This window comes from Acinonyx jubatus, chromosome C2 (genome assembly GCF_027475565.1).
Source record: "Acinonyx jubatus isolate Ajub_Pintada_27869175 chromosome C2, VMU_Ajub_asm_v1.0, whole genome shotgun sequence".
In the NCBI taxonomy this organism is placed as follows: Eukaryota; Metazoa; Chordata; class Mammalia; order Carnivora; family Felidae; genus Acinonyx; species Acinonyx jubatus.
The window spans coordinates 2,744,723-2,769,864 of record NC_069384.1 but is presented as its reverse complement, the minus strand read 5'-3'; the positions used below and the strand labels follow the sequence as shown (position 1 = coordinate 2,769,864).

General features: G+C 46.3%; 1 protein-coding gene across 6 annotated transcripts in view; it reads right to left on the bottom strand.

Annotated features, from left to right (window-relative positions):
- HSF2BP (heat shock transcription factor 2 binding protein) overlaps positions 1 to 25,142 on the bottom strand; it is a 95,581-nt gene that overhangs the window by 19,237 nt on the left and 51,202 nt on the right. For 4 of the 6 annotated variants that reach the window (XM_027041496.2, XM_027041498.2, XM_053220499.1 and 1 more), the window contains one exon: positions 24,044 to 24,147. In XM_027041496.2, the coding sequence (XP_026897297.1) occupies positions 24,044 to 24,147 (104 nt within the window). Of the gene's footprint in view, positions 1 to 11,930; positions 22,128 to 22,409; positions 23,812 to 24,043; positions 24,148 to 25,142 lie in introns of those variants that run through there. The other 2 variants (XM_053220498.1, XM_027041500.2) reach the window with 2 other exon arrangements.

Here is a 25,142-nt window from a genome sequence, read left to right as displayed (position 1 = left end):
GGGCTCGGTCGGTTAAGCGTCCGACCTTGACTCAGGTCATGTTCTCACGCTCCGTGAGTTCGAGCCCCGCGTCGGGCTCTGTGCTGACGGCTCAGAGCCTGGAGCCTGTGTCAGATTCTGTGTCTCCCTCTCTCTCTGCCCCTCCCCTGTTCACGCTCTGTCTCTCTCTGTCTCAAAAATAAAAATAGAAACGTTAAAAAAAAAAAAGATAACTGGCAGTTTTATTTTTAAGGTCAACACGTGGAAGTCACATGAAATATAAAGGGAGCGTAGGTTAAAAGGATGGAAATATGTTTTTTTCAATTAAAAAAAATCTTAATGGTTATTTATTATTTTGAGAAAGGAGGAGAGAGAGACAGAAGTTGGTCGCTTAATCAACTAAAGCACCCAAGCGCCCCTCAGGTGACCTCTTGATCCCCGGATAATTTGCAACAAAGAGAATGCTTATGAATCTTTACGTTCTGAATATATGTGAACGTATTAGGAAATACGACATTGTTATCTATGACTAACACTGTGTGCCACTGCATGTTGAATACAAGCGTTTCTGCCTTTTGGGGAGCTGTGATGCCACCTGTTATTTGCTTTGTGACACCACCTTACTTTTTCATTTGTTGTATGTGGCACATGTTCTACTTTAGATTGGCTTATTTAATTTACAAATATTTGGAGATTTTCCAGATATATTTCTATTGAACTCTAACTTAATGCTACTGTGGTCAGAGAACATACCATGTATAATTCCAACCCTGCTAAGTTTATTGAGACATATTTAAAAATTTTTTATGTTTTTTATTATTTATTTTTGACAGAGAGAGACAGAGCACGAGCAGGGGAGGGGCAGAGAGAGAGGGACACACAGAATCCCAAGCAGGCTCCAGGCTCTGAGCTGTCAGCACAGAGCCCGACGTGGGGCTCGAACCCACAAACCGTAGGATCAGGACCTGAGCCGAAGTCAGACACTTAACCAACGGAGCCACCCAGGCGCCACGAGATGTATTTTATAGCCCCAATTGTAGTCTGTCTTGTAAACGTTCCACACGCGTTGAAAAAAAACGTATGCCCCTCTGTTATTAGGTGGCATGTTTGTAAATGTACTTTGAAGGTGGTTGATAATGTTGCTGAGGTCTTTATCCTTCCTGGTTTTCTGTCACCTCTTCTGTCAGTTATAAGGAGAGGGATGCTGAAATCTGTGACCACCTCCGTGGATTCAGTTTTCCATTCACGTCTGACAGTTTTCACTTCGTGTGTTTTGCAACTCTGCTGGTAGGAGCATACACGTTTAGGACTGTTACGTCTGCTTAAGGAATTGACTCCTTGAAGGTTACACAGTGTCCTTCCTCATCTCTGGTCATGATCCCTCCTTTGAATTCCACTTTGTAGAGGTCAGTATAGCCACTGCAGTTTCCTTCTGATTAGTATATCTATTTATATGTATGCATATATAAAGCACACATATAAAAACACGTAATATATATTTATATATCCATTAAAAACATATTTCCACCAGGGTGCCTGGGTGGCTCAGTCCGTTAAGCATCCAACTTCGGCTCAGGTCATGATCTCACAGTTTGTGGGTTCGAGCCCCGCTTCGGGCTCTGTGCTGACAGCCTGGAGCCCGCTTCGGATTCTGTGTCTCGCTTGCTGTCTGCCCCTCCCCCGCTCACACTCTGTCTCTCTCTTTCAAAATAATAAATATTAAAAAAAAAAAGAGGTCCCTGATATAAATGCAGACCCTAGAAGACACAGGAAGTCTAAGACCCTGCATCACTCCTCTGCCTTAAATGCACTCACAGACACTCCTCTCCTTGGTGGCTGCTGGCTTCCTCTCCCCCAGGCTTGCTCACTCCTCTCCTATCTTCTGCTACACAATGCACTCCATCCATCCCGAGCCCTTCAGCCTCTCGTTCCCTCTGTCTTACTGCTCCTCTCTCAGACTGGAATGATGCCCTGGAGGAGCCACCCCTCACCGGAGCAACTCTGAGGCCCCGCCTTCCCCACCCACTCAGTACACCTGTGCTGGGCCTGGTCACTCATAGGCTCGTTAACGTTTAGGGAATCAATGAATGACACCACAAGAGAGCGAACACAGGAGTGAGCATGTTCCCCAGAAAATCACCCGCCACACCCCTGCATGGGTGCACAAAGCAGGCTTTGATCCTGGTTCCCCCACTTGCTGGCTCTATGGTTCCAGAAAAACCATCTTCTGAAAGCCACTGCTCCACAGGACAGATGGGCAGCCACAGCCCACTCCACGTGTGCCAGGCTCCTGGACGCTCAAGCACGTCATAAACTGGCTGTGTCCTGTGCAGTCCAGGGGACACAAAGCCCCCGCAAAAGCTTGTCCACAGTGCTGACTTCCCAGGGGACAAAAAGGAAAACCCCACATCCTTTGAATGTAACAAATTAGGAACCTAACTGGAAACGTATGGCTAAAAGGTTGCAGACCTTGCTGCAATCTCCAAAAGCCAGAGCAGCCTCCTTCATTCACCTGATAGATGCCGATGGGACACGATGGGCCTCAAACCGCAGATTTGTCTGTGTACCGGGCAGGGACAGGGCAGACGGTGTGGCCTCCCTGGTGAGGCAGACCGGGTGGATGGAGGGCTGGCCGGGCTCGAGCAGGGCGACAGGTCACAGACAGGCAGTGCTGGGGAGGGCACTGAAGGTGGCGCAGGACACAGACCCACCCCTGGAACTAAGTGCCGTGCTCAGGGACGAGGGAGACGCCCCAGGCGTCTCAGTTGCTCTGCCTCCACACCCCTGCACGTCCTTTCCTCAGCTCTGATCCCCACACTTTGGGGAAAACTCTGTGATGGGTAGTTTGCTAGGGAGTCAGAACTCAGGAAGAAGATGCTCTGGATGGAGACAAGAGGGTCTCAGTCAGCCCTCGGTACTCCATCAGCCCCCTTGCCTAAAACCCTCAGTTTCCATGACTAAGCATGCCCTGAGGCAGCCTTTGGTTATCCCGACCATTCCCTGAAAGAGGGAGGGCCCTAAAAGAGGGAGGAGGCCCGGACCACGGGCTGGGCAGGTGTCTTGGTGGACTACCACCATCAAGCCTTCCCCTGGAAGACACTGCAGTCCCCTTGCCGTGCCCTTTCAATCCATGAGTCTATTCAGCGCTGAGATCCAGCAACACCCAATCCAGCATCTTACCTCTCAGCTGCCACACACTGGCTGACTCCTCTGAAGACACCCGACAGAGCTACAGGTTGAGTGTTTGCCTTGAGAGCGACGATTCCCAAGCCTCCTCCACCCGACACGCACACACCCATCCCTCCAGGACGCCAGAGTTACAGGGCGCTGCCTTATGGAGGCAGCCAGCAATCCGCAGGACAGATCTCGGTCCCGCCCTCGTCCCACGCTCGGGACTGCTGCAACCGGGCCAGATCAGAGCCACCGCGCCTCCCGTCGTGCCTGGGGGTGGCTGAGGAGGGCCGGCAGACGCACACCCCCTGCCACACACCCACTCTGCTCCCAGGCCCGAAGCACCCGCGCGGTGCCCATGCCGGCGGACGATGCAGGAGCGCGTGAGGCCTTCGCTCCCCTTCCTCGCCTCTAACAGGGCTCCCACTGTGCCTTCACTACGGCCTGCCCACGTGTGCTTCTGATTCAGAATCGGAACTCAAACCGTCTGCGCCTCTAGGGTATGGTCTTTTTCAAACGTTACAGCGTATTTACAACGCAATGCTGGTAACGGGCGGTGGGCCACGGACGAGGAACGCACACGCCTCGTTGGCACGCACGGGCACCTCACCTTCCTCGGGCTCCCCGCCCTCCCTCCGCAACTTGCTTCAAAGCCGTGCAGTTTCGTGGAGAAGTCCTCAGCCTGCCGGGAGAACCACACCCTTCACCTGGGCTCTAGACTCCTTGAGGAACTTGAGAAGATGTCTCTCTCCAGCTGCCACCCGGCTGCTGCCGGCCACCCTCTGAGGACCCGGTTCTTCCCACAAGGAGACGGTGGTAAAAACCACTCACGTGTGACCAGCAAGTTACCACTTACGAGCACTTCCGCCCACATCACGCAGTTTTATCGCGGGGAAAATCTCCTTAGGCCAAAAGAAAATGAAACACTCCATCAAGTAACCCTGCCAAATCGATACGAGAGCACCTCGGCTGACTCTGCCGGGACAAGGAACGGACCGTCAGGATCCTGCTGTGGGAGGAGAAAATTCCTAAAGGCATCTTGCCTCCAATCCACAGTTAAGAGAACGAAGTTAGGTCAGAATGAAAGCCAGTGGCAGGTCCTGAGGGTACCGACATCATAACTCAAAAGGCATTCCCACGTTCCCTTGTCCAATCTCACGAAGGATATCAGCGTCAGGTGTGGGCTACGTCCTCCTGGGCCCAGAGCTCAGTGACTTGAACTTCTATGTGGAAAAGAGGCTGAGCATTTGCAAGGTCGTTTTCTGCCTTCATGACCGTCTGTGGCATTAAACCTGCCTCCTCCCACGCACTGAAACCCGCTCTACTAAAGCACCGCACTCCTGCCCGCGTGGCCTTGGAGCCTCCACACCTCCGTGGGTAAAACACAGCTGCGGGGAAGGCTGCGCGAGATGTGGTGAGTGAGGGCGCCAGCCCCAGGGCTTCCAGGCAGGAAGTGCACAAGCCCAAGTGTGGTATTCGTATCCGCTATCCCTGCGGTTCACGCAGAGATGACACGGGCTGGCAGCGACGAAAATGTGAGCCGGACACACGTATTTCACAACATTATATAGAAGTCGACCCTCTACTACCTTCCCTCACAGATGAAAGCCTTGCCTTAGTGATGCTCAGCTTTTTATTTTTTTAACTTACATCCAAATTAGGTAGCATATAGCACAACAATGATTTCAGTAGATTCCCTAATGCCCCTTACCCATTTAGCCCATCCCCCCTCCCACAACCCCTCCAGCAACCCTCAGTTTGTTCTCCATATTTATGAGTCTCTTCTGTTTCGTCTCCCTCCCTGTTTTTATATTATTTTTGCTTCCCTTCCCTTATGTTCATCAGTTTTGTCTCTTAAAGTCCTCATATGAGTGAAGTCATATATTTGTCTTTCTCTAATTTCACTTAGCATAATACCCTCTAGTTCGATCCATGTTGTTGCAAATGGCAAGATTTCATTCTTTTTGATGGCTGAGTAATACTCCATCGTATATATACCACATCTCCTTTATCCATTCATCCCTCGATGGACATTTGGGCTCTTTCCATACTCTGGCTATTGTTGATAGTGCTGCTATAAACATGGGGGTGCATGTGTCCCTTCGAAACAGCACGCCTGTATCCCTTGGATAAATGCCTAGTAGTGCAACTGCTGGGTCGTAGGGTAGTTCTATTTTTAGTTTTTTGAGGAATCTCCACACTCTTTTCCAGAGTGGCTGCACCAGCTTGCATTCCCAACAACAATGCAAAAGAGATCCTCTTTCTCCGCATCCTCGCCAACATCTGTTGTTTGAGTTGTTAATGTTGTCCATTCTGACAGGTGTGAGGTGGTATCTCAGTGTGGTTTTGATTTGTATTTCCCTAGAGATGAGTGATGTTGAGCATTTTTTCATGTGTCGGTTGGCCATCTGGATGTCTTTGGAGAAGTGTCTATTCATGTCTTTTGCCCATTTCTTCACTGGATTGTTTTTTGGGTGTTGAGTTTGAGAAGTTCTTTATAGATTCTGGATACTAACCCTTCATCTGATATGTCGTTTGCAAATACCTTCTCCTATTCTGTCGGTTGCCTTTTAGTTTTGCTGATTGTTTCCTTCGCTGTGCAGAAGCTTTTTATCTTGATGAGGTCCCAATAGTTCATTTTTGCTTTTGTTTCCCTGGAAACGTGTTGAGTAAGAAGTTGCTGTGGCCAAGATCAAAGAGGTTTTTGCCTGCTTTCTCCTTGAGGATTTTAATGGCTTCCTGTCTTACATTGAGGTCTTTCATCCATTGAGTTTATTTTTGTGTCTGGTGTAAGAAAGTGTCCAGGTTCATTCTTTCTGCATGTTGCTGTCCAGTTTTCCCAGCACCGCTTGCTGAAGAGACTGTCTTTATTCCATTGGATATTCTTTCCTGCTTTGTGAAAGGTTAGCTGGCCATCCGTTTGTGGGTCCATTTCTGGGTTCTCTAGTCTGTTCCATTGATCTCAGTGTCTGTTTTTGTGCCAGGTGATGCAAACTTTTCAAAGAAAGACATAATTCTGATCTATATTCCTAAGAGCTAAGCACCCTGTGCACGGTCTTGAAAATCAAATGTGTAAGTTACCTTTTTGGCTGACAAGTAAAATCGTGTAAAGTCAAGGGAAACAGCTAACTCAATTTAAAAAGAAACTTCACTGCACATTATTTGATGCCAAAATAGTGCTTTTAATGATCCTGCTGCCATCCTCGTCCCCGTTCCTCACTGTTGATAACACAACAGCCAGCATTGTTAAGAAACTGCTCGGCTAAACCAGGGAAACTTGTCACTCGTGGGTCTGAAACGCACCAGTGCTGGTGACTCCGTGTGGCCCCGTGCTGGCCGCGCTCGGGCTGCAGACTGACTGAGCTCTCATATGTGCTCTGAAGCACACATCAACATCACTGTTTTACAGATGAAGACTGAAGGCACAGGCCGGTCACCAAACTTGCCAGAGACAAAACAAACAAGCAGGATTCACACTCCCACCTCTCCTTGCCCCTTCTCAAGCACAGTAGTGGCTCCGTGGACTTCTCTGGTCTTGTACTACATATTTTGTCAAGAAGAGAAAAGCCCAGGGGCGCCTGGGTGGCTCAGTCGGTTGAGCGTCCGACTTTGGCTCAGGTCATAATCTCGCGGTCCATGAGGTCAAGCCCCACGTGGGGCCCTGTGCTGACAGCTCGGAGCCTGGAGACTGCTTCGGATTCTGTGTCTCCCTCTCTCTGTGCCCCTCCCCCGCTCATGCTCTCTCTCACTCTCAAAAATGAATAAATGTTTAAAAAAAAGAAGAGAAAAGCCGGTATGATGGCGCTGGTGGATGTGTTTTAAAGCAAATGCAGATGTCCCCTCCAACTATCCCACCTGTATACGCTTTCACTCTGCATATGGAGAAACCTGAAACTGGTTTAGAAAATGTTACTGGATTTACCACAGAGCAGTGAGTCAAAATGGTTCAGCTCCAAGTATCAAACTGCAACTCAGAATGGCCTGACGGTGATACATCATCTCATGTCAAGTGCAGAAGTAGGGTTGGATTCGGTGGCTCGGTTGTATCCTCGAAGACCGGGACCCTTTCTTCCCTCTGTCCTCTCCCCCACAGCATCTCCTATGAGGTAGCTCACGTTGCTCACGCTGAGGTATAACGTGCTTCCTTGTCCATATCCAGTGAGGGAGAAACCCCTGCACCGCCCCTGCGGTCTGGATGGGCCCACCTAGCTCATGCGTCCATCTGTGGACCAGTGACTGCGGACAGAGGATGCCATGCACCGAATGGCATAAGCCTTGAGGCTGAAGCCACTCGGTGGCACGGAGGCAGGACTCCCACGGCTGCCTCAGAGCCATAACCCTCCCACCTGCCTTACACATCGAAGTGAATGGGCAGATGTGAAAAGCTGGACGCCTGGGCCCCGCTCCCAGTAACTAAATTGTGGCCTTTAGGGATGGAGACCCAAGCACAAATATCAGGGCACATGTATGTGTTTTCTTTCTTTCTCTCTCTCTCTCTTTTTTTTTTTTCTTCCACAAAAACCCCTACTGGAGTTTAGGATCTACCTCTACGTCACATCGTCCATAAAAGGGAAAGTGAAGCCTTGAATAGTTAGATCCAAGGAAGAAAACAAAGGTGCTGGATAAGCCATTCACAGGGTCCTGCATGCATAGCCACAGCCAAATACATCATGAAAGAAAGACGGTGTGGTTCCTAATCCCAGCTACACCAGGGTGCAGTGCCCCTGCCCAGTGCCCAGTTTTATGCCATACAAAAGAGGAGTGGTGATCTCAGAGTGCTATGATCTGCCCCATCGTGAGGGAGACGACTTTGTAGCCCACAGTGATGCAAGCAGAGCTCTCACGGGTACTTTCCCAGATTACAGTGCGGGGGGAGGGGGGGGCGGGCAGAGGATTCCCCCCTTCTGTGCTGTTCCTAGGCTGAAGTCACAATGGCCTTTGGTGCCTTGGCAACGTCTCTGCTCTACACAGGTTTCTGTGGCCTGCTGGGACACTCGGCCGGGAGTGTGATGCAGGCAAGACTAGAGGGTGCTCCGGCCATATGCCTGCTGGTCCAGCCAGGACCTCTACTGGGACCCTGGGACCTTGGGACCCAGAAGTTTTTCTCTACAATTATAGCACTTGTGGTGTTATATTTGTGTCCAAGAAATATAACCCAACAAATACTTGGTAAACACTAACTCCCCAGTTAGAAACCTTCTAAAGGGTTTCTTTTGACTTCTGAATAAAAATGGCTTCCAGAAGGTTACATAACTAATGTCACTGATAGTGTGTGTTCACAGCTGGAAGGCGTGCAAATCCAGTGGGAAATGTCATCAGCTGAGGATGAACAATCTGATAAAGAACAATAATCCTAAGCACCAGATCCTTCATCAGTGAGTCAATGAAGAATAGGCAGTGAGGTCTCTTCTTAAAGGATACAGAATCCATGTGGAGAAAGTGATCATAAAAATCATTCTAGTGTTAGTGGCCAATAGTATAACAAACTACCAAAAACGAAGCAAATTTCACACTGTAGAAACCTACTTTTTTATGCTTTGTTTTGTTTTTTTCTTTTTTGAGAGAGAGCACAAACAGAGGAGAGGCAGAGACAGAGACAGAGAATCCCAAGCAGGCTCCATGCTGTCAGCACAGAGCCCAACACAACAGGGTTCAAACTCACGAAACTATGAGATCATGACCTGAGCAGAAATCAAGAGTCAGACCCTTAACCAACTGAGCCACCGAAGCGCCCCCCACATTTTAGTAACCTACTTATATGCCAGAAAAGAGGTCACCATTTAAAGACAAACTGCAAGGGAAAGTAACTCCTCACCAAGAAAATGTTAAGTCACGGTGTGTTTTGAAGTAAGACATACTAATTTTTGTTTAGTTTTTAATTACTTCTTTCCTATTCGAAGTTGAAAATCTGCAAAATTGGAATCTGACTGCCGTTAGCACAAATGCCCGAAACTCTCTTCTTGCTACGCTGACCAGGGCAGCACTCACCTCCTCACAATCGCCTCCTGTCCCCACCCCGCCACGTGCCTCCTGCTCTTGACTCTGTGCCCCACAGACACTCGGCTCACAGGTCACCAGTGAGTCTCCGTGTCCAAGCCTTTTCTCCATTCCCATTTTCTTCAAGTTACATCTGACACCATTAGACTCTCTTCTTCTCAGAGAACTATTTTCTCCCTTTTAAAAAATTTAGACAGCATTTCCATATACTCCTCCACTGAATTCTCATGGCCTCCCTTTGAGGAAGACAGGAACAGTATTATAAATGGCAGCCTGAGTACCGTAGAATTACCCCATACCCCATGCCTCTGGCCTATCACATAAACCCCGAAGTTTCTCATTGCCAATGACCTTCTGGAGAGTTCCATTTGGATATATATTTTTTACTGTTACTTCAAACTGAGCACGTCCCACACCAAATTCATCTTCCCACATACACTAGCTCCCCTTCCTAAATTGCGACTGTGAGTTCATTATACCTATGTCAGACTATGGTAAATTTTAGATGGCTTTCAACTTGTTGGGTTTGACATATGTAAGCCAAATGTTTCCCAACATCCTTCAAGACATGAAGCAGTTGGGGCATCTGGGTGGTTTAGTCAGTTAGGTGTCCAATGCTTGATCTCAGCTCAGGTCATGATTTCATGTTTCATGTCGAGCCCTACATCAGGCTCTGCGCTGACAGCATGGAGTCTGCTTGGGATTCTCTCTCTCCCCCTCTCTCTGCCCCTTCTCCCATCTCTCTCTCTGGAGCTCGCTCACACTCTCTCTCTCTCTCTGAAAATAAATAAAACTTAAAAAAAAAATCCTTGTAGGGGTGCCCGGGTGACTCAGTCAGTTAGGTATCCAAGTTCAGCTTAGGTCATGATCCCACAGTTCGTGGGTTCAAGGCCCACGTCGGGCTCTGTGCTGACAGCTCAGAGCCTAGAGCCTGTTTCGGATCCTGTGTCTCCCTCTCTCTCTGCCCCTTCCCCACTCGTGCTCGCTCGTGCTCTCTCTCTCAAAAATAAATAAACATTAAAACATTTTTAACTAAAAATAATAAATAAATCTTTGTAAATAAAGGCCATAAATATTTTGCTTTTCAACCACACAGTTATCACCAATGTTCATGTGCTGGAGATGCAGCCTACTGGGACTATGACATAAGACAGTACTCTTGAAAAGCCACATATCTGGGCTGACAGGGACACTGAGGTCATAACTCAACTTCCCCTAGCATCCAAACCTTGCAGTCTCCCTCTGTGAAAATAACCCAGAGACATACAATCAAACCCCCAATCTTCTCTGTGATGTAACCAAATTTCAAACAATGGCTTTTCATCTCAAGATGATGGACAGCTTCACACAAACCGGTCTTTCATTAACTTGAGACATATTTTTGGTTCCATCTGTGAACCAAACGAAGATCCCTGTGCTCTTGAAGCTTCCATTCCAGTGTGGAAGACAGACAACAACCCCCATGGAACGAGGAGGGAAACTGTGCTCGGTGTTAAAGGTGACCGGTGCCATGGAAGAAGATGGAGTGGAATCAAGGTGTGGGGTGCACGGGAGAGGTGCACTGCCCTGATGGAGAGGAAACTGAGGCTTACGCTAACTGAAGAAAAGCAAGATGAGTGAGTCATACAAGATTCCAGAGTAACTTGAAATTTGAGAAAGAGCTAGAGACCGGGACTTGGGAAGGACGGGACCAAGCTGACACCAGCTACGGGGCTCCTTCCAGCATTTCTCATCTCAGCATCCCAACCCTGGCTTTGGTGATGGTCACCACGGATCGACTTTCCCCAGGCAGCCAGGACCGCCACAGGCAGCTCTAGACTCACGCCTGGTAGTTCCACGGCCCAGGGTGGGAAGAATACTCTTCCTCGCCGGCTCCAACCAGCAAAGTCTGAGAAGACGGCTCCGGTCCTGCTCCGCTCACACGCCCATCGCTGAGATCATCACTCGGCACTGCTGGGTCCCTCCCTGACCAGGGTAGAAGGCCCGCTCTAGAGGAAGAAGGCAGGAGCACAGAGGGCAACCAGGGTGACAGCCCCAAAGAGACCAGGTCAAGGGCTCACTTGCCCAGCCCAGAGGCTAATCCCGCCAGCGAAGCCTAACTTGGAGTTCAGTCTCGGTCCGGGCCGTGTGATCGATTTGAGGGATCTGCCCAAAGAGTGTGCGGAACAGGAGGCGTCTTCGGGTGACGCTGGGCCAGCCGTGAGCCGCCACTAACCGTTTGCAGGCCACGGCGAAGAGCCCCAGAGGCTGAGGAGAAGGTTACGTGGATTCAGAAGACCCTGAGATCCAGTCAGGGCTCAGGCCGGTGGCGAACTGGAGAGCAAAGCCACAACGGAGGCAAGAGGCCGCGCAGAAAGCAGGATGAGCACTGCCAGCAGGGCAGCCACGGCCCGAGGGAGAGCAGACGCCAAGGGCCTCTTCAAGTGCGCAGGGCCGCTTCTACGGCACGAGGGCCGAGGCCACAGCTGAGGGACACTGGGAGAGGCAGGCTTGTGAGAACAGGAATTCCAGGGAAACCTAAGATCTGGTTCCTACAAAAACGCAACAGTCTGGGGCGCCTGGGTGGCGCAGTCGGTTAAGCGTCCGACTTCAGCCAGGTCACAATCTCGTAGTCCGGGAGTTCGAGCCCCGCGTCAGGCTCTGGGCTGATGGCTCAGAGCCTGGAGCCTGTTTCCGATTCTGTGTCTCCCTCTCTCTCTCTGCCCCTCCCCCGTTCATGCTCTGTCTCTCTCTGTCCCAAAAATAAATAAACGTTGAAAAAAAAAAATTAAAAAAAAAAAAACGCAACGGTCTAGTTGGAGATAACTGGCATTTGTGACACAAAAGAACAAGAAAATGTGAAACTGTCTCTAAGTAAGATGGGAAACCAGAGCAGAGAGAGCTCCACGTGGACCGGGGCAGCAGCAGAGGCCTCCTAAGAGGTACAACCTGAGCTGAGCCTCCAAGACAAGTGGGAAGAGGAAACACGGACAGATGAGGGGGATATTCAAAGTTGTGGGGATTTCTTATGTTTCTATGTATAATACAAACGAGGTCATATTTACACATTCTGGGGAAGCTACTTTCCCTGGGCAATGATACACTACAACTATCGTCCCACGTTGTTCTACTACACTTGTACGATGGACACTTCAAACAGTTTTTTTAATTGTGGTAAAACTTACATAAAATTTACCATGTTGACCATTCTCAAGTGTGCGGTCCAGCGGTGCTAAGTCCATTCACAGCCTTTGCGGCCGTCACCTCCGTCTCCAGGACTCTTTTCATCTTGTAGAACGGACACTGCCTCCATTAATCCTTCTTCCCCTGCCTCTGGCAACCACGGTTCTACTTCCGGTTTGTGAGTGTGACTGCTTTACACGCCTCCTATGAGTGGAATCATGCAGAATTTGTCTTTGGGGATTGGCTTGCTTCACCGAGCATCACGTCCTCAAGATTCAACCATGTTGTAGGTGTCAGAAGGTCCTTCTTCTCTCTGGCCGAAAAACATCCCACTGCGTGTATACTCCACATTTCCTGTAACCATTCATCCATCAGTGGACATTCTGGTTGCCTCCATATCTTGCTGCAGTGAACACGGCTATCCAAATACCTCTTCAAGATCCTGTTTTTCATTCTTTTGGGTAAATAACCCAGAAGTGGGATAAGATCTTTCACTTCTGCTAGGAGTCTTTCAAGCAACAGTTTCAACAGAGTTGCTCCGAAACACCAGCCCTCCCCAGGTATCACACTCGGCACGTGGCAAGGACTGGCGTTATGTTCTGCTGTCATGTTCTCCCAGCTTGAAGAACTTTCTTTCTGGTAAAGAAGGTCTGCCAGCAATAAAATCCCTTGGACCTGGTTTATCCAGGAATGCATTTTGCCTTCACTTCTGAAGACTAGTTTAGCTGGACACAAAATTGTTAGTAGACAGTCTCTCAGAACTTTGAAAACCTCATCCCTCTGCTTCATGACCACTGTTTCTGACAAGCAGAGAGCTGTTAATCTTGCTGTGGTTCTCTTATACATGTTTTTCCCTTGCTGATTTCAAGATGTTTTCTTTGTCTCAAGTTTCAACAGTCTGACTGGGATTCGTCTAGATGTAGATCTGTGTTTATCCTACTTGGAGCGCACTATACTTCTTGGATGTTGTAGACTTGTTTTCATCAAAGTTAGGAAGTTTTCTGACATTATTTGTTCAAATAATTTTTTTCTGTTCCTCTCTCTCTTGAATTTCCTTCAGGACTGTGCACATATTGGTGTGTCTGATAATGTCCCACAGGCCTCTGAGCTTGATCATTTTCTTCACTCGTTTTTGTTTCTATTCTCCAGACCAGATACTCTCTATTTATCTAGCTCTCAGTCTGCTGGTTCTTCCCACTACTGGCTCAAATGTGCTGTGGAACCTGCCTGGTAAAGCCCATTAATTTCTACGTTTTTCTAGATTTCCTCCTTGGACTTTATTTGGGTTGTTTCAATTTTTTTTAAATCTTTATGCTACATGTTTAGTTCATTAATCTTCTGCTTTCCTCCTTAAACTAATACAATTTCTAGTAAATGCTTATTTGGGTGCATTTCACCATTTTTGATATGTAATATTTCTATTATTCAGTTCAAAATATCTGACTGATACTACGATTCCTTCTACTCACAGGTTACTTAATTTTACTCATGTTTTTGTCACTAATTTCCAGCTTCATTGTACTGTGGCCAGAGAAGATATTCTGCATGATTCTGATCATCTGAAATTTGTTGAGACATGCTTTCTTTATAACCCAGAACGCTACAGTTTTTTGTTTTGAGACTATATTAGGAAGTGCATAGAGAAATTCACAATTGTTGTAGCCTTCTGATGAATTGATAAGAATATGCCTCGTATTGTCTTCCTTTTACTCTGAACCATTGACATACTATGGAGTTTTAGATGGAACTATATAAACAACATGTATTTTGTTGATTCTGATAGTTTCAATCCAGTCTAACATTACTACCTTTTACGAGTCATTTAGTCCATTTGCGCATATACTTGGATTGAATGCTGCCAGCATATCTTTTCTTTTTTTGTTTTTTCTCTCGCCATCTTCTGAATTCCTTTTCACCTTCCATTTTATCCAGTATTCATATTATTTACAGGTGTATGTTCTGTTTCTATTATCTACACGTTACCCGAGAAATTTAAGCTGCGTGTTATCAAAGTCTGAAATGAGCCATCACTACTGCTCTCCTCCTGGACAGCACTGGACTCATAATGCTGTAACTCAGCCTATCGCCCACCCAGGACACGTGCCACTGTTCCGCTCTTGGTGTTTCTAATTCTATCGCTTTGGTTTTGTTGGCTTTGTTCCATACAGTCCACGCCTACTTCGATTTATCCCCACATCTGCCACTCTCTCTGGCCCTCATTCTCTCCTGCATACTTTCCGTCTGAGAGGACCCTCCTCCTGAAGCACACCCTGGGAAGGTCTGTGGAGATGAAGCCTCAGTTCTTGTTTGTCTGAAACGTCTCCATCTCACCCCTGCTCTGAAAGAGACTGGCGGGAGGGGGAGACCTGCAAATCCAGGCTGACAGCTAGTCTCTCGGCATCAGATGGGACACTGTCGCTGTCCAGGGTCAACCAGCAGTCTAAGTGCCACTCCTCTGAAGGCACACCGTTTGCTGTCTGCCTGCCTCTCAGACCTTCTCCAATACTCTGTGGTTTTCATTATGACGGCTCTGAGGGGAGGTTGCATTTATCTTGCTTCCAAGTAGGTAGACTTCTCAAATGAAGTAACGAGTCTGGAGGACTCCTTCAAACGTCGTTTCTGTTCCACTTGCTCCCCTCCCTTCCCGGACTCTGGTTGGTCACATGTGAAATTCGCATCTCTCTTCCACGTCCCTCATCTGCTCCTATTTTCCATCTCTGTGCTTCATTCTCAATCACTTCTTCAGATCTGTCTATGTCAATTTAATTATCTCTTCAACTATGTATAATCTGTGTTAAACTGTCCCATAAATTTATAATAGCAATCATTATACTGTTTATCTCCAAAAATATTATTTGGTCCTTTTTCAGATCTGCCTGGTCATTTCTACAATGTCTTACTCTTTACTCATATATTAATCCCCTCTTTTATTTCTTAAAACACATTAAATTTACTTTATAGTGACCCAATAATTCATATATCTGAAATCTTCTGCAAGTCTATGTAATGTGTTATTTACTAATGATGTTTCCCATGCCTCTTGTGATTTTCAGTATGTGAGCTCAGGTTCTTAAAACCTTATCTGTAAGAATTCTTTAAGGACTTGGTTGACATCAAAAAATTCTCCAGAAAAGATCTTCATTGTTCTCTAAATGAGGACCACCCAGGAGGTGAGAATTAAGGCTTCAAAGCTGCTTGAAAACCAACCTATGGTGGTAAATCCTCAGAAGAGATTATCCTCCAGTTTGCTCAGTGCCAAAGATCAAACAGACAATTATCAGTTCACAACTTCTTGGGAGCTTCCTGGGTGCAATCTGAGATCAGCCCCTACAGACTGAGGGCAGGAAAAGACCAAAGAGAAAGGCTGCCACTCCAGCCTGGTAGCTGGCAGGTTTAATAAGCAAAGGGAGCTTACACACGAGGCTCGTCTCAGCCATCCACAAGATTTGCGGATCCCTGCACTCACCCACCAGAATAGAAGGTTAAAAGTAGAACTATCCTATGATCTTGCAACTGCACTACTAGCTACTTACCCAAAGAATACAAGAACACTAATTCAAACGGATACGTGCACATGACGTTTATAGCAACATTATCTACAACAGCTAAACATGGAAACAACCCAAGTGTCCATCGACCGAGTAAGATAAAGAAAATGTGGTATATGTACATGTATGTATATACATGTATATGTATACACACCCACACCCACACCCCCCCCCACACACACACAGGAATATTACTCAGCCATAAAAAAGAATGAAATCTTGCAATCTGCAATGCCATGGATGGAGCCAGAGAGTATAATGCTAAATGCAGTAAGTCAGTCAGAGAAAGACAAACACCATATGAATTCACACATATGTGGAATTTGAGAAACAAAACAAAGGAAAAAAAACAGAGGGAGACAAACGAAGAAACAGACTCTTAACTACAGAGAACAAACTGATGGTCATCAGAGGGGAGGTGAGTGGAGGAAAGTGAAACAGGTGATGGGGATCAAGGAGGGCCCTTGTCACAATGAACGCGGTGTTGTACGGAAATGCTGAATCGCTATCCTGAAACTAATGTGACACTGAATGTTAAATAAGTGGAATTTAAATAAGAACTTTACAAAATAAAAGAAATAAACACATAAAAACACTTCTATCTTCCCCCCCAAAAAGTTCACACAGAGGCCTTAAGTGGGTTCAGCCATGTACACTCTCCAGTCTCAACGCCACATCACCATCTCCAGGCTACGTTCTTGGGATGGCTTCTGGGAGCAAGAAAGACAACAGAGGGCACATTCCGAGAATGAGATGGGGGGTGAGGAGCCTCCAGTTCCCAAGGTCCAACCAGGTCTCAAGCAGCAGTCGTGTCCTCTCGACGACCTCCCCTGAGAGCAATTTTCCTGCAGTCCCCAAGGGTTGGAGGAGTATCCTCAGTTTACCCCTCCAATGCTGGTAAATGCCTTTGGGAGTCCCTACCAGGCTACTCATCTGGGATGGGACCTGGGCTTTGTTTCTTGTCCCCACACCCTGGGAGGCCATGGAAACTAAAGGTCATTTTGACAAATGCCCTCAAGGCAGGAGTTAGCTCAGGTCTATAACTTCTTTGGTGTCCCACTTTCGCTTGGTTTTTTGTGCTTTAGATACAATTACTTTTTTCCTAGCTCAGAGGAGCATTTAAAAAACTTTTTTTTTTTACGTCTCACTCAACATTTTGACTGTTTTCAATAAGGAGAGTTGGTCTGGGATCTATCCCATCATACCACTGGCTCCCCACTCATGCCCTGCAAGGAAGGACAGAAGGGAGATCTGTAGGAGGCTGCTGGGAATTCTTTAAATGAAAGATGATGGAGGCTCAAAGCCAGGTGGGGTTGGTAGACAGCGGTCAGATTCTGGACATATTTTGAAAGCGGAGCCATCAAGATCTCCTTACAGGTTGGATGTGAGTGTGAAAGGAAAAGGAGACAAGATTCACTATAAGGTTTTTAAAGGCCTGAGAAATCAAAATAGAGCTGTCATTAACAGAGACTGGGAAGGCCATGGCAAGAGGTCAGTGTCGGGAAAGATTAGGAATTTAGCCTGAACACAAGGAGTTTCGGTATCCATTAGACGTCCGCGGGGAGACGTCTGGATGCCTGCTAGACAAGGTCCGCACAGAGAGGTCTGAATGTTTACTCAGATATCCACGTGGGGACACCAAGGAGGCAGGTGGACATATGAGTACGGAGTTCAGGACAGAGGTCTGGGCTAAACATACAAACCTGGTGGGATTATCAGTGTCTCGCACTGCTTACACACACTAAATAAATGTAAGACAGAGGCAAGTGCCTTCCTATTCAACATCGTACACACAGCCAGGAAACACAGCGCAGAAGAGTTACAAGAGTGATCAAGATACTAGTCTGCGCTCACGGTGACATAACCTGTGGTCATCATCCCGATACATCCTGTCCTCACCAGCCGTTTACTAGCTCTCCATGCCAGCTCTGCAGCTTAAGAGGAATGTTGAGAATGTAGAGACGGCATGGGGAAAAGCCAGTCACAGAGGCGCACAGAGGGAAGGAAAATGCAATCCGACAGATGTTAAAGGAAACGAGGTTGTTTGGTGAGGGGTGATTCACAGCAACCGGTTCTATACTCTGGGTTGGGAAGTCCAGACACGTGCTAGCGACCTGCTACCTTTAGGTCAAAGGAAATAAAAGGAAGTGAGCTTTCGCTGCAGCACAAAAGACTTACCTGCGGCACAACGTATTTCACACCGACTCTGCTAGGTGTTGGCCCTGGCGCTGCTGCATTTTAATACACATTAAGACTCTTGAGGTAGGAATCTCCATTTTGCAGAACAGAAGAGCGGGATTCTAAAAGGTGAGGTGAATTCCCAAGTACAAAAGCCGCAATTCTAATCAAATGCATCCCAAGTCGACATTCTTCAAAATACATCAAATCTCCCAACAGGAGAGCTGATAAAAGCAGGACCCTATTATTAAGAGAAGAAATGAAATCTATTTTCCTAGATCTTCTAAAAACTACAACAGACTCTTATTTGTCTGGTATATTTTCACAGAGCAGATCTACCTAAAAACAAAGGGATAGAACACGCCGGTTTTCAGGTTCTGTCCCAGCTCTAAGCAGTTACAAGAGCCTAGAGCTCTGACAGTCACACTAAATCCACTGAGCACCAGGAAGCATGGATTACTTTTCAGGGAACTATTTTTGTTCCTATTTTCCTATTCTATAATAAAATATAGAATAGAAAATATATTCACCTTCCTATCATATGCACCAGATTCTATAACAAATTTCAAGGTTTTTAAAAAATGTTTTTAATGTTTGTTTATTTTTGAGAGAGACAGAGCACCACCAGCAGGGGCAGGGCAGAGAGAGGGGGGGACACAGAATCCGAAGCAGGCTCCAGGCTCCGAGCTGTCAGCACAGAGTCCAATGTGGGACTTGAACCCACAAACCGTGAGATCATGACCTGAGCCGAAGTTGGACACTCAACCGACTGAGCCACCCAGGCACCCCAACAAATTTCAATTTTTAAGCTGAAGTAATTCCACAAATAATTCGAGGGTCAAACGTCCTGGGTTTACTAGACCTTGCCTTTGTTTGACTGTGATAACAGCTCTAAGATACCAGGCAAAATGACCTTGTAAAAGATTTGTTAGGGTTTGGGTTGTGTCCACTGTGTCAAAAGAACAGTTGTCTTCACAGACAAGAAAAGACTGATGCCACAGTGGGGAAAAGTGGCATTAAGGCAACTTCACCACGGTCCCCTACTGGACACAATCCAAAGTTTAAGCAGAACAGTCCATTCGGGTCAAAGAGCACCGTGTCCAGTGAGCGTCAGGGCCACTCAGACTGCTCATGCCTAGAGAGCTGTATAAATTGAAATCAGACCCAACAATTCTCTCTCAGCTGCAAACAATTTCTGGAGTACCATAGCTAAACAGGACCCTGTAGAACGTTTAAGGCCCTCCTTTGATAAGAAAGTAAACAGCGGACAGAAGGTGCTAGCTTAAAAAGAGAGGAGCATATGGTTGCAGGACCCCCCATGTCTAAGGCCAAGCCCAGCCAGCTTACAGGCAGGTAAAGGCAGGGAGGCACCCAGAACTAGGCTGCCATGTCTGAGGTGCTTCTGCAAAGCAGCAGTCCAACATGGAGGCCAAGAGATGGGGTCTGGAGCCCACCTGTCAGGCTTTCCACTCAGCGGCTATACAACCTTGAGCAAGTCACTTCGCCTTTATGTGCCTTTAGTTGCCTCATCTATAAAAGAGAAGTTACAGTATTTGCCTTATAATGGCATTTAGAGAATGAACTCTGTGAATATATGTAAAGCATTTACAACAGTGACTGCCACTCAAAAAGTATCTAGTTATTGTCTCCTTGTCACCACCTCCTCCCCCTCCCACTGGCATCGTGGGCATGATGTGCCCATGACAACTGGCCTGGATGGGCACCTGATAGGTCAGGTCCAGGACACATGCTGGAGTCCACAGCCCTTATTTCACACTCTCAAGAGAGTAAAAGCTATCTGGTCGAGCATCCAACCCTGGGGGCTGGGAGTTATCACGCTGTACAAAACACAGCCCTTGAGACTATGGAAGTCTGGTGTTTTATCCTACTTGCCAGCTAACGGCTCAGCAGGTTGTAGTTTCACGGGTGCTGGAAGGAGAGACTCGAAACTCCTGAGTCCAAGATAAAGGACTGCACTACTCACCAGCAACCGCCACATCCACACTTGGGCCAGTTCAGCGAGACCCAATTCTACAGCGCCATGAACAGGCCATGGGTTGCCTTACACAGGAGGAACCCCAGATCTTTCATAATGGGCAGTAAGCCTACCTGACCTTTGCCCTAGAGGGAAGCATTACCCTTACTGCATGCTTGTAAACAAGCCCACCCTTTGCTCTGGAGATAGACAGCATCTCTACCTACTAAGGGTGCTCACTATGCAAGCATCCTTGCAAAAACAGCTAGGAACAAAGGAGGTCAGTTCCTCTATTCTTAAGATATAAAGAAACATGAGAGTTCCCTGTTTCCAACAAAACTAAATAAATGGACATATATACTATGTTCATGGACTGGAAGGCTCAATATTGCTAAAATGCCAATTCTCCCCAAATGAAATGTCAATTCAGCACAACCCCGATAAAAATCCCAATAGGATTTGTTTTTGGTAGAAAGTGACATGCTGATTTCTCAAATTATCTGGAAACACAAAGAACTTAGAAATAACGAAAAAAAAACTTTGAAAAATCAGAACAGTGTTGGAGGATTTACATTACCTGATGTAAGATTTATTATAGAGTATGATACTGGCATAAAGACAAAAATGGATCCACGGAACAGAATAGTAAGTCCAAAACCACGCTCTCACATACACTGTCATGTGATTTTCAACAAAGGTTCAGAGGCAATCTGGTGGAGAAAGTGGCCTTCACAACAAATGGCATTATACCAACCAAGCAGCCGTACAGAAAACAAGAACTGGGATTCTCACTTCCTGCCACACGCAAGTATTATTCCAAAATGGATCACAGACCTAAATCTATAAAACTCAAAACTTTAGAACTATTAAAAGGAAACAAATTTAGGCGCACCTGGGTGGCTCAGTCAGTCGAGCATCCAACTTCAGCTCAGATCATGATCTCGCAGTTCATGAGTCCAAGCCCCCCACATTGGGTTTGCTGCTGTCAACGCAGAGCCTACTTCAGATCCTCTGTCCCCGTCTCTCTACCCTTCCCCTGCTTATGCTCTCTCAAAAATAAATAAAACATTAATACACCAAAAGCACAATTCATAAAAGAAAAAGAACAAGTTAAACCTCATCAAAATTAAGAACTTCCATTCTTTGAAAATGCTTTAAAGAAAATGAAAAGACAAGCCACAGACTGGGAGAAAATATTTGCAAACCACGTACTGACAAAGGATTTGCATCTAGAATATACAATGAACTCTCGATACTCAATCAAAACAACCCAATTTTTTTTTAATGGGCAAAAGATATGAAACGATACCTTATCAGAGAAGATACATGGATGGGAAATTAGTACATGAAAAGGTGTTCAACATCGTTAGTCATAACAAAAGTGCAAATTAAGACCACAGTAAGGTGTCACGATCTAAAGTCTAAAGTTAAACAGAGAGACCAGCGAGCACTGACAAGGTTATGCAGCAGTTGACATACTGCTGGGGGGTGTGCAAAACGGTAGCATACACTTACCATACACCTAGACGTTCCACTCCTAGGTATTTACCCAAAAGAAATGAAAACATATATCCATGCAAAGACATACTAGAATGTTCACAACAGTTTTATTTATAATAGCCGAAACCTAGAGACAACCCCAATGTCTATCAACACCTGAATAAATAAAGCAACTGCAGTGCACCCACATCACAGGGCACTATTTAGCGATAAAAAGCAGCCAATTATCAGTCCATAATAACAACACGGACGGATCTCAAAATAATCATGTTGAATGAGAGAAGCCAGGCAAAACAGAATACAAGATGCAGGAATCCAGGAATATAAACTCGTGGAAAATGAAAACTAATTTATAGTGCAAAAAGGTGGTGAATGAGTGGGAAGACAGGAGCAGAGGGATGGGAGGGAGGGACCACCAAGTGGTACAAGGTACCTTTTGGGGGTGATGGCCACCTTCACTATCTTTATTGTGGTGACAGGTGCATATTTACATCAAAACTTATCCATTGATTGCCTTAAACGTGTGTTTATTGCATGTCAATTATACCTCCAAACTGCTGTTACAAAAAAATCAGCATTCACCAGCAAGTGGAACTGAAGCTCCAGGGGAGATTGACCTAAGTTATGAAAAAATAAGGAAAGTCTATTTTTGCACACTTGAGTGAAATATGTACCTACTAAACACACAGCGTTAAAAGTTATGATGGTGGCGCCTGGATGGCTCAGTTGGTTAGGTGTCTGACTCTTGATTTCAGCTCAGGTCATGATCTCACACTGCGTGAGATTGAGCCCCATGTCAGGCTCTGTGCTGACAGTGTTGGAGCCTGTTTAGGATTCTCTGTCTCCCTCTCTCTCTCTCTCTCTCCCTCCTCCCCCGCCCCCCCCACTCCCACTTGGGTGCATGCACATGCGCACTCTCAAAATAAATGTTAAAAATAAATAAATAAAATAAAAGTTATGATGAACAGATTGGGACAAAATTTTGTTAACTTGGTGGTCAGACGTTGGCCACAACATTTTTCTAGATGTGTCTCCTGAGGCAAGAGAAACAAAAGCAAAAATAAACTGTTGGGACTTCATCAAAATAAAAAGCTTCTGCACAGCAAACAAAACCAATAAAATAAGAAAGTAACCTACAGAACAGGAGAAGACATTCGCAAATGACATGTCTGATAAAGGGCAAGTATCAAAAATACACAATAGAACTTATAAAACTCAACACCCCAAAAAACAAATACTTCAATTTAAAAATAGGCAGAAGACGGGAACAGGCATTTCTCCAAAGAAGACATACAGATAGTTAACAGGTACACGAAAAGATGCTCAATGTCACTCATCACCAGGAAAATGAAAATCAAAGCCCCAATGAGATCCCACCTCTCACCTGTCAGAACGGCTAAAATCAAAAACACAAGAAATAAGAGCTGTTGGTGAGCATGTGGAGAAAGGAGAACTCTCATGTACTATTTATTGGTGGGATGGCAAACTGGTGCAGCCACTCTGGAAAATAGTATGGTGGTTCCTCAAGAAGTTAAAAGCAGATCTACCTATGACCCAGTAATCACACTACTGGCTATTTACCCAAAGAGTATGAAATCGCTAATCCCACTAGCGAAAGCATATATGCACCCCTACGTAAACTGCAGCGTTATCTGTAGTAGCCAAATTATAGGAGCAGCCCAAGCGGTCTCATCTATTGATGAGCAGATAAAGAAGATGTGGCATACGTATAATGGAATACTACTGAGTCATAAAAAGGAATAAAATCTTGCCATTTGCAATGATATGACTGGATCCAGAGAGTATAATGGTATGTGAAATAAGCCAGTCTGAGAAAGACAAGTATCATATGATTTCACTCACAATTAAGTGGAATTTAAGGAACAAACAAACAAAGGGGAAAAATAGGGACAAACCAAGAAACAGACTCCTAACTATAGAGAACAAACTGGTGGTCACCCGAGGGGAGGTTGGTGGGGGGGGAAGATAGATGAAGGGAATCCAGAATACATTTATCATGAGGAGCAGTGAGTAACACAGAGAAATGTTGAATCGCTGTATTATACAGCGGAAACTAATATAACACCGAAGGTTAACTACACAAAGACAGTAGACAGAGCTTTTATTTCAAAGAAAATAACAACCCCACATACACATACTACATATGTAACTCCAGGGCTGCAATCTCCCTGATGTCTTTTTCCCCACATTCTTTCCCTGACATTCGGAGCCGCAGACGACACACCCAGTGCTGTACTGCCCGCAGAGAAAGGGATGGGTGAACGCCCCTTGCCAGCTGTTCTAGAAGATCATTTTTCTTTGTGTCACAGAATCATAACTGAGAGCAATACTCCAGAAGCAGAACCAGAAATACCCTAGCACCCCACTGAGCTCTTTATAGTTTGAAAGCTTTCTTTGAAAAAATGCTAATACCCTTGGGCCCGCCATCCCAACCTTACAGCTTCCTCCAGCCACAGAAGGGCAGGCGCCCAGGCTGGGCGAGAAGACGCACGGGGGAGCCCTCTCTCCTCACCACTCAGAAGCCACCAAAGCAGCGGGATGAAGCCCGGGCTCTCGCTGATGTACTTCAGGCCTTTCAGGTTGATGCTCACGTTGTACAGGGACATCAGCAGTAACCTGAAATGTAAAGAAGGCAGGTTGAGTTGTGCCCCACGTGGAGTCTCACCCCCAGCACACCTCCTGGTGAACACCGCAGGGGTCCCACTCAACAGGCCGGGTGACAGGGGCCGGAAACGGGGTGTAGGCCTCCAGGACACTACAGGAAAATGGGAAGCTCCAGCAACAGGGCCACATAAAACCACCTTCGCAAAGTGCACCTAATCAAGGGACACGACTGCAGAGAGGGTCCCACAGGAAACCTCAAGACCAGATTTATGCAGTCATCTCTTATTACCAGTCCTGCATTTACACACAGGCAACCCTCAATTCACAAGCATACTGTGTTCTAACAGTTCAATTCAGCTGCTTACAATTGAATCCTATCTTCTCATTCAATGGAAACTATCCAGATGTCTGGGTAGCCCACTCAGGCCATACAAATGTGTTTAATCCACAGCATGAGGGAGGAAGAATGCCATAACCCCATTTCTAACACCGACAAGACAGTATCCAGAGTTAATCAGGATCTTAGAAGCTATCGTAAGAACTGACCACAACTGCTAAGTTAGAGTCTAATGAAAACTGGAAAACTGCCAGACAGATTTCTAGTAATACTGCAGAATACAGAGATCCTAAAACCTCACACTGCAAAGCAATTTAAAAGAAAAGAAATGAAAAGAAAAGAAAAAACAAGCTACACAAAGATTTTGCAAGCCCCTGAAAGAATGCATGAGCTTGCAAGAAGTAAAGGGAAAATACCCCTGACCAGGAACTCGGTGAGAGTGCAAATTCAGGGAGGCGTGACGACAGATTCCAGAAGCACACAGCTATGGTGCAGCAGAGTGGCTATGGGCAGCAGGACAGAAGGAAAGGTCTCAGACCCACACGAGACAGGGACTCAGATCACAGAGCCCTGCGGAAAACCAGAGAGAGTGAGCTGTCAAGCTGGGCATGAATCCACACTTTGTGGATGGCCTGAAAATCCACAAGCCAATAATTTTAAGACAAAGGAG